This window comes from Rana temporaria, chromosome 1, assembly GCF_905171775.1.
Source record: "Rana temporaria chromosome 1, aRanTem1.1, whole genome shotgun sequence".
NCBI lineage: Eukaryota > Metazoa > Chordata > Amphibia > Anura > Ranidae > Rana > Rana temporaria.
The window spans coordinates 122,709,848-122,724,898 of record NC_053489.1 but is presented as its reverse complement, the minus strand read 5'-3'; the positions used below and the strand labels follow the sequence as shown (position 1 = coordinate 122,724,898).

General features: G+C 41.0%; 1 protein-coding gene across 4 annotated transcripts in view; it reads left to right on the top strand.

The window, feature by feature from the left end:
• The window catches only part of KIAA0825 (KIAA0825 ortholog), a 559,317-nt gene that overhangs the window by 325,426 nt on the left and 218,840 nt on the right, over positions 1 to 15,051 (top strand). The window contains exons 20-21 of one of the 4 annotated variants that reach the window (XM_040342250.1): positions 11,475 to 11,567; positions 12,450 to 13,393. The exons of 2 other annotated variants lie outside the window; for them this stretch is intronic. In XM_040342250.1, coding sequence (XP_040198184.1) covers positions 11,475 to 11,532 — 58 coding nt within the window. In that variant the 3' untranslated portion in view covers positions 11,533 to 11,567; positions 12,450 to 13,393. Of the gene's footprint in view, positions 1 to 11,474; positions 11,568 to 12,449; positions 13,394 to 15,051 lie in introns of those variants that run through there. One more of the 4 variants, XM_040342259.1, reaches the window with a different exon arrangement.

Below are 15,051 nucleotides of genomic sequence, written 5' to 3'. Positions count from 1 at the left end.
CCCGATGAAGGGGAGAAGCAAGGAGCGCCACTGGGGGACCCCAGAAAAATAGAATCTTCAGCTCTGTGTACAACCCTTGCACAAAGCAGGTAAGTATAACATGTTTGTTATTTTTTAAAAAAAAACCTTTACAAACATTTTAACATGCATACACACACACATATAGGCATTTTGGTGTGGAAACATTTATTTTGATGGGGTTAAAATTCCATTCTGAGAACTATCATTTATTTTACTTGTGTATGTGCAAGTATGCACATATACACACAAAATAAGTGCAATACATTTTGTCCAGGAATACTGATATTCTAAGTACCCTTAGGGAAGCTATCCATGGTGATCTATATGTCAGAGGTGGCTGAGATGTAGGTTGCTAATGTTCAGGACATGATAGTGACACCTCCTGAATACCTGTTTTTTTTCCCTCGATCCCAATGGGGATTGTACATTGACACAGTGTGGCAATCCATTGCTGCATTGTCCTATTGATTTTCAAGGCATAGTTCACCTGCCTATGCATGTAAGGGGGGCCTGTAGATAAAAACAAACTGTGCATCTTTGACCAAAGTTAAATAATGCTCTTGCTATAGGTGTAGGCCATTTATGTACCTCCTAAAATCTGACTGACAAACTCCCAGAAATCACATCATCCCATTCTGCCTCAATTCTAGGATGTTGCTAAGAAACTCCTAGCTCTTAAGGCTCGTACACACGATAGGTTAAGCCGATGAAAACGGTCTGATGGACCGTTTTCATCGGTCCAAACAGATCGTGTGTGGCCGCCATAGGTTATTTAACCTTCGGTTAAAAAAGCAAACTTGCTTTAAAATTTAACCGATGGATTGCTAACTGATAGGTCAAAAACGATCGTTAGTATGCAAAACCATCGGTTAAAAATCTGCACATGCTCAGAATCAAGTCGACGCATGCTTGGAAGCATTGAACTTCGTTTTTTTCAGCACGTCGTGTTTTACGTCACCGCGTTCTGACACGATCGTTTTTTTAACTGATGGTGTGTAGGCGCAACGGACCATCAGCCAGCTTCGTCGGTTAACCTAAGACAACTGTCCTTCAGACCGTTTTCATCGGATGGACTGATCGTGTGTACGCGGCTTTACTGTTCACCTCCACCATTACAGGAGCGCGCTCTAAAATGCTGAGCTCAGAGCTACTGGGTCAGGGGAGAGAAAGCACATGTAAGAAGGTTTAACTCAGAGAAGAGTTCACTCCTGTGATAATTGTCATCGGTTTTGGGGGTGGGTGGTAAAAACAAGGATCAACTGCCTCTTATTACCACCCCTTGGTTGACTGTGTGAACTGAGCCTAATGATTGCTGTGTAACATGGGGGACCATTAGCTCTCATGGTAGATGCATTTGTCAGTGATTGAAGCCAATCAGGCACTATATTTTAGGGCATGGTAGCCCATTAAAAGCCCACCTGGCTCTCTCTTTAGCAGTACCCCTGTTCTTTATGCTGGTCACCCAGACCACAGGATTCTTCAATGTGGACGGCTTTACTTTAGCGCCCACAGCTCCGATCTGGCCTTAGTCCTCAGGCCGTTTACTGCTTCTTGCAGTCACACACATTCTGGCTGCCTCCTGCAGCCCCTCTGACTCCTGGATACCTCCTGGCTCTCTTGGTGTGGAGCAGTCTCCAATTGGGAGCCATGAGGTCTTCCCATACCCTCATTATAAGGGCCGTGCTTACCTGAGCTCACACCCTGCTGGTCATCTACAAAATCTGGACACAGGGTTGGAGATCCCGTCCCACCCAAGACACTATGGAATCTCCAAACTACAGAGCCACATTCTGGAAATACCAAAACCTGGAGAAAGCTGTGAAAGCAGTTTTCTGCAGTCTTGCACCAAACCAATGTGCACACCCCGTGTCCCCCAAACTACCAATTTCACAGTGACAGCATCTACTACTGTCACAACTGTTATGAGAAAACCATTGTCCGCTGCAGGGTGGAGTACAAAACATTATCCTTGGTATACACTGTCCTTTCTAGTAAAGTGTAAAGGGTTTCATGAAGAAAATAGTGTATCTGTTTGATTGAATATTTCATAACAAAACATATGCAGTTTTGCATTCCCTCTTGCTAGAGGCATGTTATTTTCCTGACTCCTCCTATCCCTGCAGTATTGAGATGTTTTTATGTATTAAAGAAAAATGTGTTTTGATTTTGGCACATGCAGGATGCTTCCCAAAACAATATTCATAATTTGTACAGGAAGCTGTAAGCATGCTGGTTTGCAATATGTTAGGAGATTTCAGGCAGTGAGGAGATATATGCTTGCAATATGAGGATGGGTTTTGTGATCTAGCAGACATCCTACCTTTGCTGGCCCTGATAAATACCTTTCTGTATAATAATATGATCATGTGCCCGAAATTGACATTTAGTGATAAATGAATAAATATTAATATTGCCACCTATTAAAGGACAGTAAGTACAATGCATGTTGCTGGTGCATTCTCAGAAGAAGTATTTAGGGCAGCATTAGTTAATGCCAAACTAAAACAGAATTTCTTTCCCACCAGGTGGTGGAGCTGTTACTAATGCAAACTATAATTGCCAACCTAATAATTCCTATACAGTATATAATCAGAATTAAAGAGATTGTACTAAGATATTCTATATGATATTGTCACACATTCTCCACTCCAATGTTTATTACCATAAAAATAATTTTAGGCAAATGTAAAATGCCTCTATTATAATCCATGTTGTTAGGGAGCTGCGGTGGCAAGCCATTCACCTCTGCAGCTAGGGGTTCGCATCCCGGTCTCGGCTACATGTGAATTGAGTTTGGTGGTCTCAGCCCAGCTCCCGGTGCTATGCGAGGTAAGCCTGCGCTTAGTACGCCCACCCCCCTCCCACAAAAACCACCACACTTACACACACTCGAAATTGGGTTAACATGCATGCACTTTGACCACGCGGTCTCTAAAAAAGAGAGGCGAAGGACTAACAGGGCTGGTTGAGCGGGCAAATCCTCTCACTCCCTTATAGGTAGTCCCTCTGCCCCGTTGGGCTTCAAAGCGGAGCAGGTAGGGCGGGCTGTGTGGGAGGACCCACTCACACACCCGCCATTGCCACCCGGGGCATGGAGAAAGGTGGCAGATTGCCTCTGGGGGAGGCCTGCCTACTTCCAACTCCTGCAGTCCGGCTCCTCTCTCGAGTACACGCACAAAATACACTTTAAAAAAAAAATAATCCATGTTGTTGTTGATTAAAAAAAAACTTTTTTTTTAATCTGTACTATGGTTGATTACATTTAAACCTTTTTTTTCCTAAAGCAACTCATGGTGCCCTACTTGCCATTTGAAAGTATAAATCGGGTCAACAGTGGAAGTTTACATGTGAGCAGAGGTAGCAAAGAGCTGGAACAAGTGAATGCTTAAAGTGATTTTAAACGGTCACCTCTTAAAACAAACCATTCCGTTTAAAATAGAAATGAAAAGCATAGATATATAAAAAAAAAAACATAAATATATTTTTTCCCTTTTTTGATCACATTCCTCGGTTTGCAAGAGCTAGGGGAAAGAGAAGCAGCAGCACACCGAGCTTCCCAGTGATTGGCTTGCAGCAGGGGCGTGTCAGGACAAGTCTGATCATTGGAAGAGAGCACATTGAGTTCCCAGCATAGCTAGAAAACTGAACATGATGTGCTGTCCTGCCTAGTGTGGTCAGTTTTTAATAGGAAAGCAGAGGGACTGCCAGGAACACCAGGGATTGCAAAGAAAACAGGATAGTAAAGTCAAAACCTTTATCTTGGTTTGGATATAGTTGTATAAAAGACCTATCAGGGTTTTACTGGTATCAGGAGCTCTACTCTACTCTACTCTACTCTTCTCCTCTACTCCTATGCAGGTGGTGGAGAAAACTCTCCAAAAGCAATAAAACCATTTTTTGTTGATTAGAGGAAGATAAGAAACCCATCAGATCCTTATTTTTGCCTGTGACTTAGTTCTATTTTTTCTCCCTCACTGTCTCACCAGACTTTGGTATAACATACACTTTAAGTATCCACCAAATTAGATTTAATAGCCAAATGTACTAACAGTCCCATGTTTAGGATCTGGGAATGCATGCTTACAGAGTTTAGGCCTGAATCATAGATAGAACTATACAGCGAATTCTGCAGCTCAGAAAATATTATTTTCAGTAATTGAATATTTAGAGTCAATGTTATGCTTGCCTGAAGATAATTTTTTTTATTGTATACTCTTATGTGCGTACCGTTCCATAGTTTGCTGTTTGTACTTCATGTGTAGACTCCTCTGCCACTGGTTGTCTGTATGGTAAATAATACAGTCAGCAACCCTGTTAAATGGCTGCTGAATTGGGATTATTTAATTAGCCATGTAGCGAGACTGTTGTTTCAATAATGCCTGATACACACTACTAGTTCTTTTCGTTCAACCCAGCGTGTTGTACAGTGATCTCTCCCACTGAGCTGTTGAACTCCAATTAGTGTTCTCCGCCATTGGCTTAGAGCAGGAGTCTCCAAACTTTTTGAACAAAGGGCCGGATTACTGTCCTCCAGACTTTAAGGGGCCGGACTGTGGCCATTAGATGTACAAAATCCTCCATCATTGGTGTCATTGGACCCCATCATTGGTGTCATTGGACCCCATCATTGTTGTCATTGGGAGAAATTCTGCCCCATCACTGGGAGGAATTCTGCCCCATCACTGGGAGGAATTCTGCCCCATCACTGGGAGGAATTCTGCCCCATCATTGGGAGAAATTCTGCCCCATCATTGGGAGAAATTCTGCCCCATCATTGGGAGGAATTCTTCCCTATCATTGGTGTTATTGGGAGGAATTCTGCCCCATTATTGGTGTTATTGGGAGGAAGTCTGCCCCATCATTGGGAGGAATTCTGCCCCATCATTGGTGTTATTGGGAGGAATTCTGCCCCATCATTGGGAGGAAGTCTGCCCCATCATTGGGAGGAATTCTGCCCCATCATTGGGGGTAATTCTGCCCCATCATTGGGAGGAATTCTGCCCCATCATTGGGAGGAATTCTGCCCCATCATTGGGAGGAATTCTGCCTCATCATTGGGAGGACTTCTGTCCCATCATTGGGAGGAATTCTGCCCCATCATTGGGTGGAATTCTGCCCCATCATTGGGAGGAATTCTGCCCCATTATTGGGAGGAATTCTGCCCCATCACTGGGAGGAATTCTGCCCCATCATTGGGGTCATTGGGAGGAATTATGCCCCATCATTGGTGCCAATGAATAAAAAAGCATCCCAAGGGCCGGATAAAATCAAGCAAAGGGCCACATGTGGCCCCCGAACCCGCAGTTTGGAGACCACTGGCTTAGAGCGCTGATTTAGAGCCGGTCGGCTTGTGGTTTTACAGCATGCTCGTGCGACAGAAACAGGCCATATGGCCAGCTTCTGTTGGACCAAGTGCCTTATGCCGCGTACACACGACCGTTTTTAATGACGAGAAAACTGCCATTTTTTAGATTGGTTGTGAAAACCGGTTGTTTGTATGCTCCATAGCAGTTTTCTTGACCAGAAAACTGCTCGCAAAAAAATTAGAACCGGCTCTATTTTTTCTCGTCGTTTTTCCCATTGTTCTTTTTCTCGTCGCGAAAACCGCTCGTTTATGCTTTTCCGAGGGGAAAAAACCGTACATGCTCAGAATCAAGTATGAGACAGGAGCGATTGTTCTGGTAAAACTAGCGTTCGTAATGGAGATAGCACATTTGTCACGCAGCAAAAGCAGCCCAAAGGGTGGCGCCATCCGAATAGAACTTCCCCTTTATAGTGCCGTCGTATGTGTTGTACGTCACGCGCTTAGCTCGATCATTTTTTTTTCACGATCGTGTGTATGCAAGGCAGGCTTAAGAGGAATTGCGATCAATCGCATCGAGAAAAACTTTTCTTTGCATGACAGTAAAAACGGTCATGTGTACGCGCCATTACACACAGGCTGGATGTTGTCTATTTTTTATTGAACCGGCCGATGTTGCCTGACATTCAGCATTGTGTACGGGGCTTAAAGACAAAGTAAACTTCCTCTGCAAACTTTTACCTATAGGTAAGCCTATCATAAGGCTTACCTATAAGTATTGAATATATCTCCTAAACCTGTACAGTTTAAGAGATATTTCCAGTGCATGCAGCCAGTGACATCACGTGTGCCCCTCCTTCTGGGCCTGTGCATGCGCAGGAGTGACAACATCGTGGCTGTGGCCAATCATAGTGCCAGAGCCCACAAACCTGGAAAAAGCTCCGGGAAAGATATTGGCCGTGATTATTTATGTTAAATTGATCACATTTATGTATACATGTAAAAAAGGAAAATTATTCTGTAGACTCTCTGTAAAGGGGACACTGTTGGCAAACCAATGAACAGTAGCTATTTAGCAGAATTCACTCTCCTAACTAAGGTCTGGCTGCACAGTTATATAAATCCTTGCTTCCTTTTTTTTATTTGGTTCGCAACCTTAAGCTCTTTAATAAAAAAAATTGGGAATATTTGGATTATTTTATTTATATTTTCTAAACATTTTTTTACAGTATTGAATTCTTTAAAAAACATAGCAGTGCGCTTCCTTTGCCTATACATATGACGCTGTTTTCTGTATATCTGCAAGGTGGTATCATCTGTGGTACTGTTGCCTCTGACTGCTACTGAAATGATCAACTGCAGGGAGACCATAGGCAATCCCGGTGACGAGGCCTTTGTCCTCTACTTGCCTTATTGTCTGGACACAGCGTCCACATTTCAGGTACTATATAATGGTTATAGTTTGTCCCAACCCTTGTTACTGGATGGCTTGATGTTTATGTAGCATTTATTTGAAAAACCTTGGACCAATTACACTGCTACTCCAGTGATTTCAGATTGCTTCTGGGTTCTGTGCTGAGTGGTCAGCCTAATGCATTGTGAATACAGGAGGTTGACCGCTCTCATTCAGAGAAAGCTTTGTATTTTGGAGCTCTTGCGATTCTGTGTGGATGAGTTGGGAGATTCTCTCTTGAAATTCTCACTCTTGGGGCTTATCTTATTGCACATGAGGCAGGTGCTGTAGCTAGTGTGCGGGTCAGCTGAGCTTTCCTGCAAGAAACAATTAGATTGTATGCCTTTTGAGGTTGAACGCCTTGTTTGGCAATGCTCTGTATAGATTTAGCCCCAAAAAAATTACAGGAGGAAAGAGTGCTCTCATTTCGAATGAAGCGGGAGAGGCCTTCAGACTAGAAGATATTTGAACCAAGAACAATTACTTTCATTGTTTTCTGAATTTAGGGGCGCTTGGCAGCCTTTGCAACCTTATAGACCCAAGACATCTCTGATGTGTGGGTTAAAAACATTTGCCCAGAGGCTACAAGCTGGAGCTTTTCATCTTGCCTTATGCTTTCGAAAAGCGCCTACCACTTCCAACAAAAAAGCAGCCCTGTTTGCTGCTCTGGACCAGTTGTGCTCTTAGGCCCCATGCACACGAGACACCGGGGCAAACTCTGCTGAACACATGTTTTTAAAGGCTGAAACCAGCGTTTATAAACGCCCATTTTGCTGCAATTGCAGCCACGTTTAGCAGCGTTTTACCGCGTTTGCGTCTATAAGCGTTTAGTTAAGAAACATTATAAGACCCTCCCTAAGCTCAAAAAACAGTATTATTTAACCATTTCAGACATTTTGTGAGACCAGAGTGAGTAGCAGCAGCTGAGAGAGCAGCAGTGTACTTGTATTTAGCGTGTCACTTGCCACATCACCTGCCACAAGCTGTGGATTGTCCACTTGCCACATCACCTGACACGTCACATGGCCACGTCACCTGGCACAAGTTGTGAATTGTCTACTTGCCACGTCAACTGGCCACGTCACCTGGCCACCTCACCTGCCACAAGTTGTGGATTGTCCACTTGCCACGTTACCTGCCACAAGCTATGGATTGTCCATTGCCACGTTACCTGCCACAAGCTGTGGATTGTCCACTTGCCACGTCACCTGGCCACGTCACCTGCCACAAGTTGTGGATTGTCCACTTGCCACGTTACCTGCCACAAGCTATGGATTGTCCACTTGCCACGTCACCTGGCCACAAGTTGTGGATTGTCCACTTGCCACGTTACCTGCCACAAGTTGTGGATTGTCCACTTGCCACAAGTTGTGGATTGTTTATTTGCCACGTCACCTGCCACAAGTTGTGGATTGTCCACAATGCAATGCAAGCAATTACAGTTTTTTTTTATATATTTTTTTATGTTTTTTCATCATTTGCCATCATTTTTGAGATATCTAATGTAAAAAAATAGGTCACCTTTAAAAACGCTTACAAACGAAAACGCTGCTACTGCGTTTAGCGTCTGAAACGTGGAAAACGTTTGCGTCTGAACCCATTTTCTTTGCTTCTGGAAAAACAAGGTTAAACGCAACTGCCTAAAAACGCCAAAAAACGTGACTGTGTGCATGGACACATAGGACAACCATGAATGTGTTCAGGGGCAGTTAAAAAAAGTGTCCAACTGCCTCTGAACGCGTGTTTAACAGCGTCTCGTGTGCATGGGGGCTAAGGGTGTCACTGTTCCTGTTCCATTCTGCATCTAACATGCTTTTACAAGTTCTTGCATGTTGTGATATTGTGGGACTTCACTCAAGTTATAGTGCTTTCCAGTGAGATCAAACCCACCAAGATATACTGTTTCAGGGCTTGTTGGTCCTTTTATTTACAAATAAAGTAAAAGTTTACATCAAACACTATAATAAAGTTTACTATGGCAGCAGTGTTCAGCATTCCTCTCTCAATGCTAAGAAAAAGAAACACTCAGTACCTTGCCAAGTACTTTTTTCTTTTATTTCCCATTTTTTTTTTGCTGTTGCTACTATTGTCTATTGTGCGTATTATCTTTGCAGTTAATATTTTTTCTTGCTCCATTTTCCTTTTCTTTTAAATGATATACAATGCTTAAGCCTTAAACTATTGATGCCCCCGCTGAAACCACCGCCTGTGGAGGGGAATTCCACATCCTTGCAGCTCTTACAGTAAAGAACCCTCTATGCAGTTTAAGGTTAAACCTCTTTTCTTCCAACTTTAGTGAGTGGCCTAGTCTGAATGGAGACTCTGAGAGCAGTGGAAGCCATTGGCCCCTGCTGCTGTCAGTCAAATCTTGTGAGGAGGGGGCATGGCTTAACTGCGCTGTGTGTGTCTATGGATGCACACATCACGGTTCAAGAGTTCCCCTGCACGGGTCCTCTTAAGCACATGGCTTGCTGAATGGGCACCAACGGAAAATATGAACAGGCAGAGATGGCAGGGGACTTTGCAATATCAGGAAGGGACTAGCGCAATATCGTTGTACAGAGCAGGGAAGTTAAGCAACTTTTTTTATTTTAGCCCAAAAATCAACTTTAATATCTCTTTAACTGTTAAAACAAATAAAAAGATATGTTGGGCAAATTCAAGTGTGTTGCTAGTAATTATATGAAATGAAAAGTGAACCTTTGTTGGTCGCGATCGACAACAAGTCTGCCTTTTTGCTCTTTTTACTTTCTCTCACTTTTCTCTGGTCATAATTCATAGTGGAACTTCACCCTCCCAATCAACATTGACTATTTTTAATCCTCATGCTGCTTGCATTAGTAAATAGATAGAAAAGTATATAATGTTTAAAATGTTTTTACATTTCTTCAGTTACTTCCTAGTTTCTTGCCTAGGCAAATGATGTCATATATCCCAGGAGTCTTCAGGAGGTGGGGAGAGGGGGAGGGGTTTTCTCAGCTAAGCACACTCTCCTGCATGCATGCTGGCGCTAACGGCAGATGTATTCCATGGAGTTTGAATTTGAATATTAAAAATTAATTAAATAGTGTTTTTGCTTTGTGGTGCTCAGATGCTGTGAATATCCGCTTTAAAGCTGCAGTCTGTGTTTGAACAATTCATTTTGCTTAGTATGCTAAATAAAATTCCCTTATTGTTCCTAATAGTATGTATCATTAACCTATAATAATTCCAGGTCCTGCTTAATAAGGATTTACGCTATGGGCTTATTATTAGAGGAATACCCTTGTTGAACAGATCCCCTATGAAATAAAGATGGGAAGACGTTGGAGTACTAACTGATGCCTAGTAATAATGTGTGCTCACTAAATATGGAATATCTTGTATAGAATATTGATGAGGCCAGAAGCAGATTGTATACGTAGTTGTACAGACTCGTACTGCAAATTAATATTGCTGGACTGGTGAACTCATGACACATTAGTGGACAAACACTTACTAAAGGGTGTTATTTTTCCTTCAAATAAACCAAAAATTCTTGTTATTTTTAAATTATATATTTTTTTATGATTTTATATATAAAGCTAACATTTTATAATAAAATGAAAGTGATGAATGCAAACCTGAGCTTTGCCCATGAAGGCAAACCGAAAGGTTATATTTATGCTTATCCTCTCAGCAGGACAAATCACTTTTTCTTCCCTCCTCCGTCACTCCATTCATCCACCAGTAGCAAAAGAAATACCCAGTACTTCCAGTTATGGGGCCAAATGTGGCTCACTTACCTTACTCTCATGTGGCATCACTGGTGCTTGGTGATTGGACCAGTGCTGTCACATGGGGAAAGCAAGAGAGTCCTAAAAACTGCATTTTTTGGTGTATCGGGTAAATACTTTCCTACTAGTTAATGTGTGCACGGGGATGCATCACTGCTAGGTAATGCACTTACCTGTTTGCAAGTGATAGAAGTATATATGCCAGAGACACATGAAGCCATGCCTGTACAAGTGTCAGAAGATGTGTTGCATATGTAAGATGCAGCTCATTGTCTGTATGAATAAGCCTTGTAAGCCATTGAGACTTTAACATCTTTTTTTTATTTTTTTGTAAAAAGGTTTGATAAGATTGTGTGCAATGCATATATTTATAACATGTTTATTTGAAAAAAAGTGATTCTTTTATTGTTATCAAACAGAATAGATGTTTAAAAAAAATCATTTACTGATATTTATGTAATTATTTTACATTTTTTTTTTTTTAAACGTAGCAAATGCAAAATGTGCTTTTTGTTCATACAGTTAATATACAAATTAAAATGATATTGAAGCTCCTGAATATGCATGCGTTAAACCCAGTGCAGAACCATATAGAGTTAAATTCCAAGGACCAGCTTGTGAATTGAATGCTGTTCATGTCGCTTTATATCTATTGACTTAAATGTGTGGGAACATGTGATCGTGGTCCTTTTTACATTCATGCTGGGTCAGCTTCTGTCTGGAAAGTGTCCTATTGTCACCATGTCATGGCATCTCAAGATTTGTGACCTTTGCACCATATAGATTGTTGGCAGTCCAAGTGGTATTTCTTCAGAGTGGGCTACATTTATGCCCCCGCTAGGGGGTACCAAAGACTTTTGGACAAAGATGTTGTTTAAAAAGCTTTAAAGACACATAACATTTTTTTTATCTATTTTTTTTCATAAATACTATGGACCGCCAGATGTCGCAAAGCAGTCACTGATAAAGCTTTTCCCTTACAAAATGTGGCACTTACATGAGTAATACCAGTATTGTGTTTGAAGGGCCGTAACAGGTCAGTGAAATGTCCTTCAAACATTTGATTTGTGTGTTCCAGAATGGGCAGAATGAAAAGATAAACACATATTTGGCACTGACAGCTCCACCATTAAGACAACCGATGCAATTGCCTTAGTCGGTGGAATCAATCATATCTCTAATGCCATATTCTAGCAAAAGTCCTGCTTTGTCTTCCACATTAATTCAGTAATTGAATGTAGAACTAGTATTCCTGGCAAGAACGGTATACCAAATTATTGACTCAAATGACATTTCCTATGTCTATCTGCATTTTATAGCAAAAAAAAAAAAGGATTTTGGGAACAATTTACCACTCCACAATATTCAGTAATATCTGAATTGGTTGAGTTTGTAAATGCATTTATTACAATCTTTTGATTTTTTTTCTCTCTTATTTGATACCAAAGCAGTATAATTTTTCAATAGGGTTGACGATACATCATAAAAATTCCATATTAAATTTAGAATTGTAAAACATAAAATTTTGTTTAATAAATAAATAAATACTATTATGTATCTAACTCTGCATTGTAATGATTTGTGTAAAAATGCTGGTAAACCTTGAAGAAGTAAAGAAAGTGGCAACCGGGTTTGGGGCATATTTACAGTAACTAAATGAATAAAATGAGCCCAAGTTGACCATTCAAATATTCTTTCCAGTACAAATTAGAAATAAACAACAACACCCAAGCCATTGCCATGTTCAATGCAACACTTCTTTCCTCCACTTTTAATACATAAGGCACTATGTTTGCTTGCTAAAGGGTTAAAGGAAACAGAATGTTTTCATGTGCAGATCTTAGCAAATTCTTAGTAATTTTAAGTAGTTGAAATGCATTATTCAACAAGTAACCTGCTGTACGTTTGTGTTTAATAGGCTCTTCTTGGATATACAGAAACTGTCAAGATAAAACACAGGACATGCATCATTCTGATTAAATTACGTTTCGTAAAGAAACAGGGACACAATGAATTTTTGATGAAATGGTTTATACCATTGTTTTCTTATATTGATGTTACTTTTCAGGTGTATATAAAAAAAGACTGATATCATAGTTGGCAAGAAATACAATCTCAGCTTATCATATGTGTGCACAATGCTCTTGCTTTATTTTGCCTGTCCTATACAGTCCCATAGTGGTGTTCTACCATAATAATAATATATGTTAAGGAAATGATGTTCTGCACTAGGACTTTGGCAAATTTCAGTAAATTTACTAAAGCTTACCATATAATGTTACTGGGTTGATATAATTCATCCCCTATGTTTTTGGCAGTTGAAAGTTTGTATTGTATGTAATGTATTTTCTATTTAAAGTTCTGGCCTGCTTCCCGAATAAATATACCTGCAGTATGCAGACAGAGACAAAACCCATGACTGTGTACGTCTTGAAGTGACCCTGAAGCTATAGGAAAAATACTGGCCAAGAGCCAGCCTTTAACAGAAAAAATTGTATACTTACCTGTCCAGTCGGAAGTGACAGAATTCTTCACTCTCTTTTTGAGCTCCGGGATCCACTCCAAATGTTTTTCCCGCCTTCCCTACATTGTTACAGGAAACAGTACTGATGTGGCAACTGGTGGAAGGAAACTTGTAACAGCAGGAGCGCCCAGAACTCTGCAAAAGAGCAAAGAATTAAATGCCATTCACAGGACAGGTAAGTGTACAACGTCTTATGTTACATGCTGACTCCTTATGTTAACATAAAGTTAAGGTATTTTTAATAATTACAGGAGCGCATTATTATATGACGCAAAATACAGTTAAAGAGGAAGTAAACACTCTCTTAAAATAAAAACCCCCTGCAAGACAAAGGCATAATGAGCTAGTATGCATAGCATACTAGCTTATTATAACTTTCTTACCTGAGAATGAAGCCCCCGCAGCGGTCCTCCGTCCCCGCCATGATACCTAGAGTGACTTCCGGGTATCGCTGCTCCGGGGGGCTGTAACTGGCCAGAGCAGCGATGACGTCACTCCATGATTGCCGTTAGTAGCGGTACGCTCAGTGCGCCTGTGTGCCATTGTCTATGGCACATGCGCCGTAGACATCGGTGCCGTTTTTCTTGCAAATATCTCCTGAACCGTGTGGGTTAAGGAGATATTTCTTGCACCTACAGGTAAGCCTTAATCTAGGCTTAAATGTAGGTCAAAGTGGTCTATAAGGATTTACAACCACTTTAAAGTATAACTAAAGACAAAACTATTTTGTTTTCTGTTATTACCAAAAGTGAAAGTTAAATATAATCAACAATTTTGGGTTGTGCCAGAATAGGAATAGAGGGGAAAACTTTCAATCGGGATGATAGTTCTGGTGACCCAAGTGACAACCAGGTATTTCTTCACATTGGAAGGATTTCCTCTCACTTCCTGTTTTGGCTATGGAACAGGAAGTGAAAAGAAATCTCCACAATGAGAGAAAGATGGAAAAAAAACTGACAGAGTTTATAACCCTTCCTTCTTTTATAACCCTTCTTTTATTCTTTTATTAGTTCTGCTTTAAATTTTAAAGCAATGTGTTTGTACTATTACTATTACAGTATTAATACTAGAGGGAGAATGTAACTGGTACTGGAAATGGGTTTGTGTGTTCTTGGGGCTTAGCCTTGTGAATTTTTTCATCATTCTTAAACATAAGACCTTTTTGACAGCTTCTTTATTTGCAACATATTGTTTTGTTTGTACATACAAATGTGGCAATTATTTTCATGATACTGAGTGACTAAAATTCTCATATGAACAAAGAACTAAGATTTAATAAACAATCTTGGAAAAAATGTATAACATTTCTGTCAAATTAGCCTGTACTTTCACCCACTGGCCATAAGCAAATTGTTTATCATTGCATCAATAATCACCATTTCATTTTATTTTTTATTTTTAATAGATTAAAGTGGAGTTCCACCAATTTTTTTTTTCTTTTAAAGTCAGCAGTTACAAATACTGCAGCTTTTAAAATATAGACACTTACCTGTCTAGGGCGCCCGCGATTTCAGCACCCGAAGCTGATCTGTCCCTCAGCTCTCGGGTGCCGCCATCTTTGGTAAGGTAATCAGGCAATGAAGCCCTGCGGCTTCATTTCCTGGTTCCCTACTGCACATGCCCGAGTCGCGTGTCGCGATCTGAATGCTTCCTGCTGTCTTCTGGGACCTTTGTGTCTCCCAGAAGACCACGGGTGAATGGAAGAGGCACCGGACATGGCGTAGATATCCGCGGATACTGCGACTATCTATGCCCGGAAGTGGGAGCAAAATGCCTGTATTAGACAGGTATCTGCTCCCCCCTCCCCCCTGAAAGGTACCAAATGCGACACCGGAGGGGGGGGATTGCAAAAAGCAGAAGTTCCATTTTTGGGTGGAACTCCACTTTAAGGCAGGGTTTGAACTTTTTTTTCTGTCTATGACTCTATTGGTGAGAATTCCCCCACTTTTTATCCCTTTGACTGCAGGACAAGAAAATTACAGTTAGGAACAGAAAG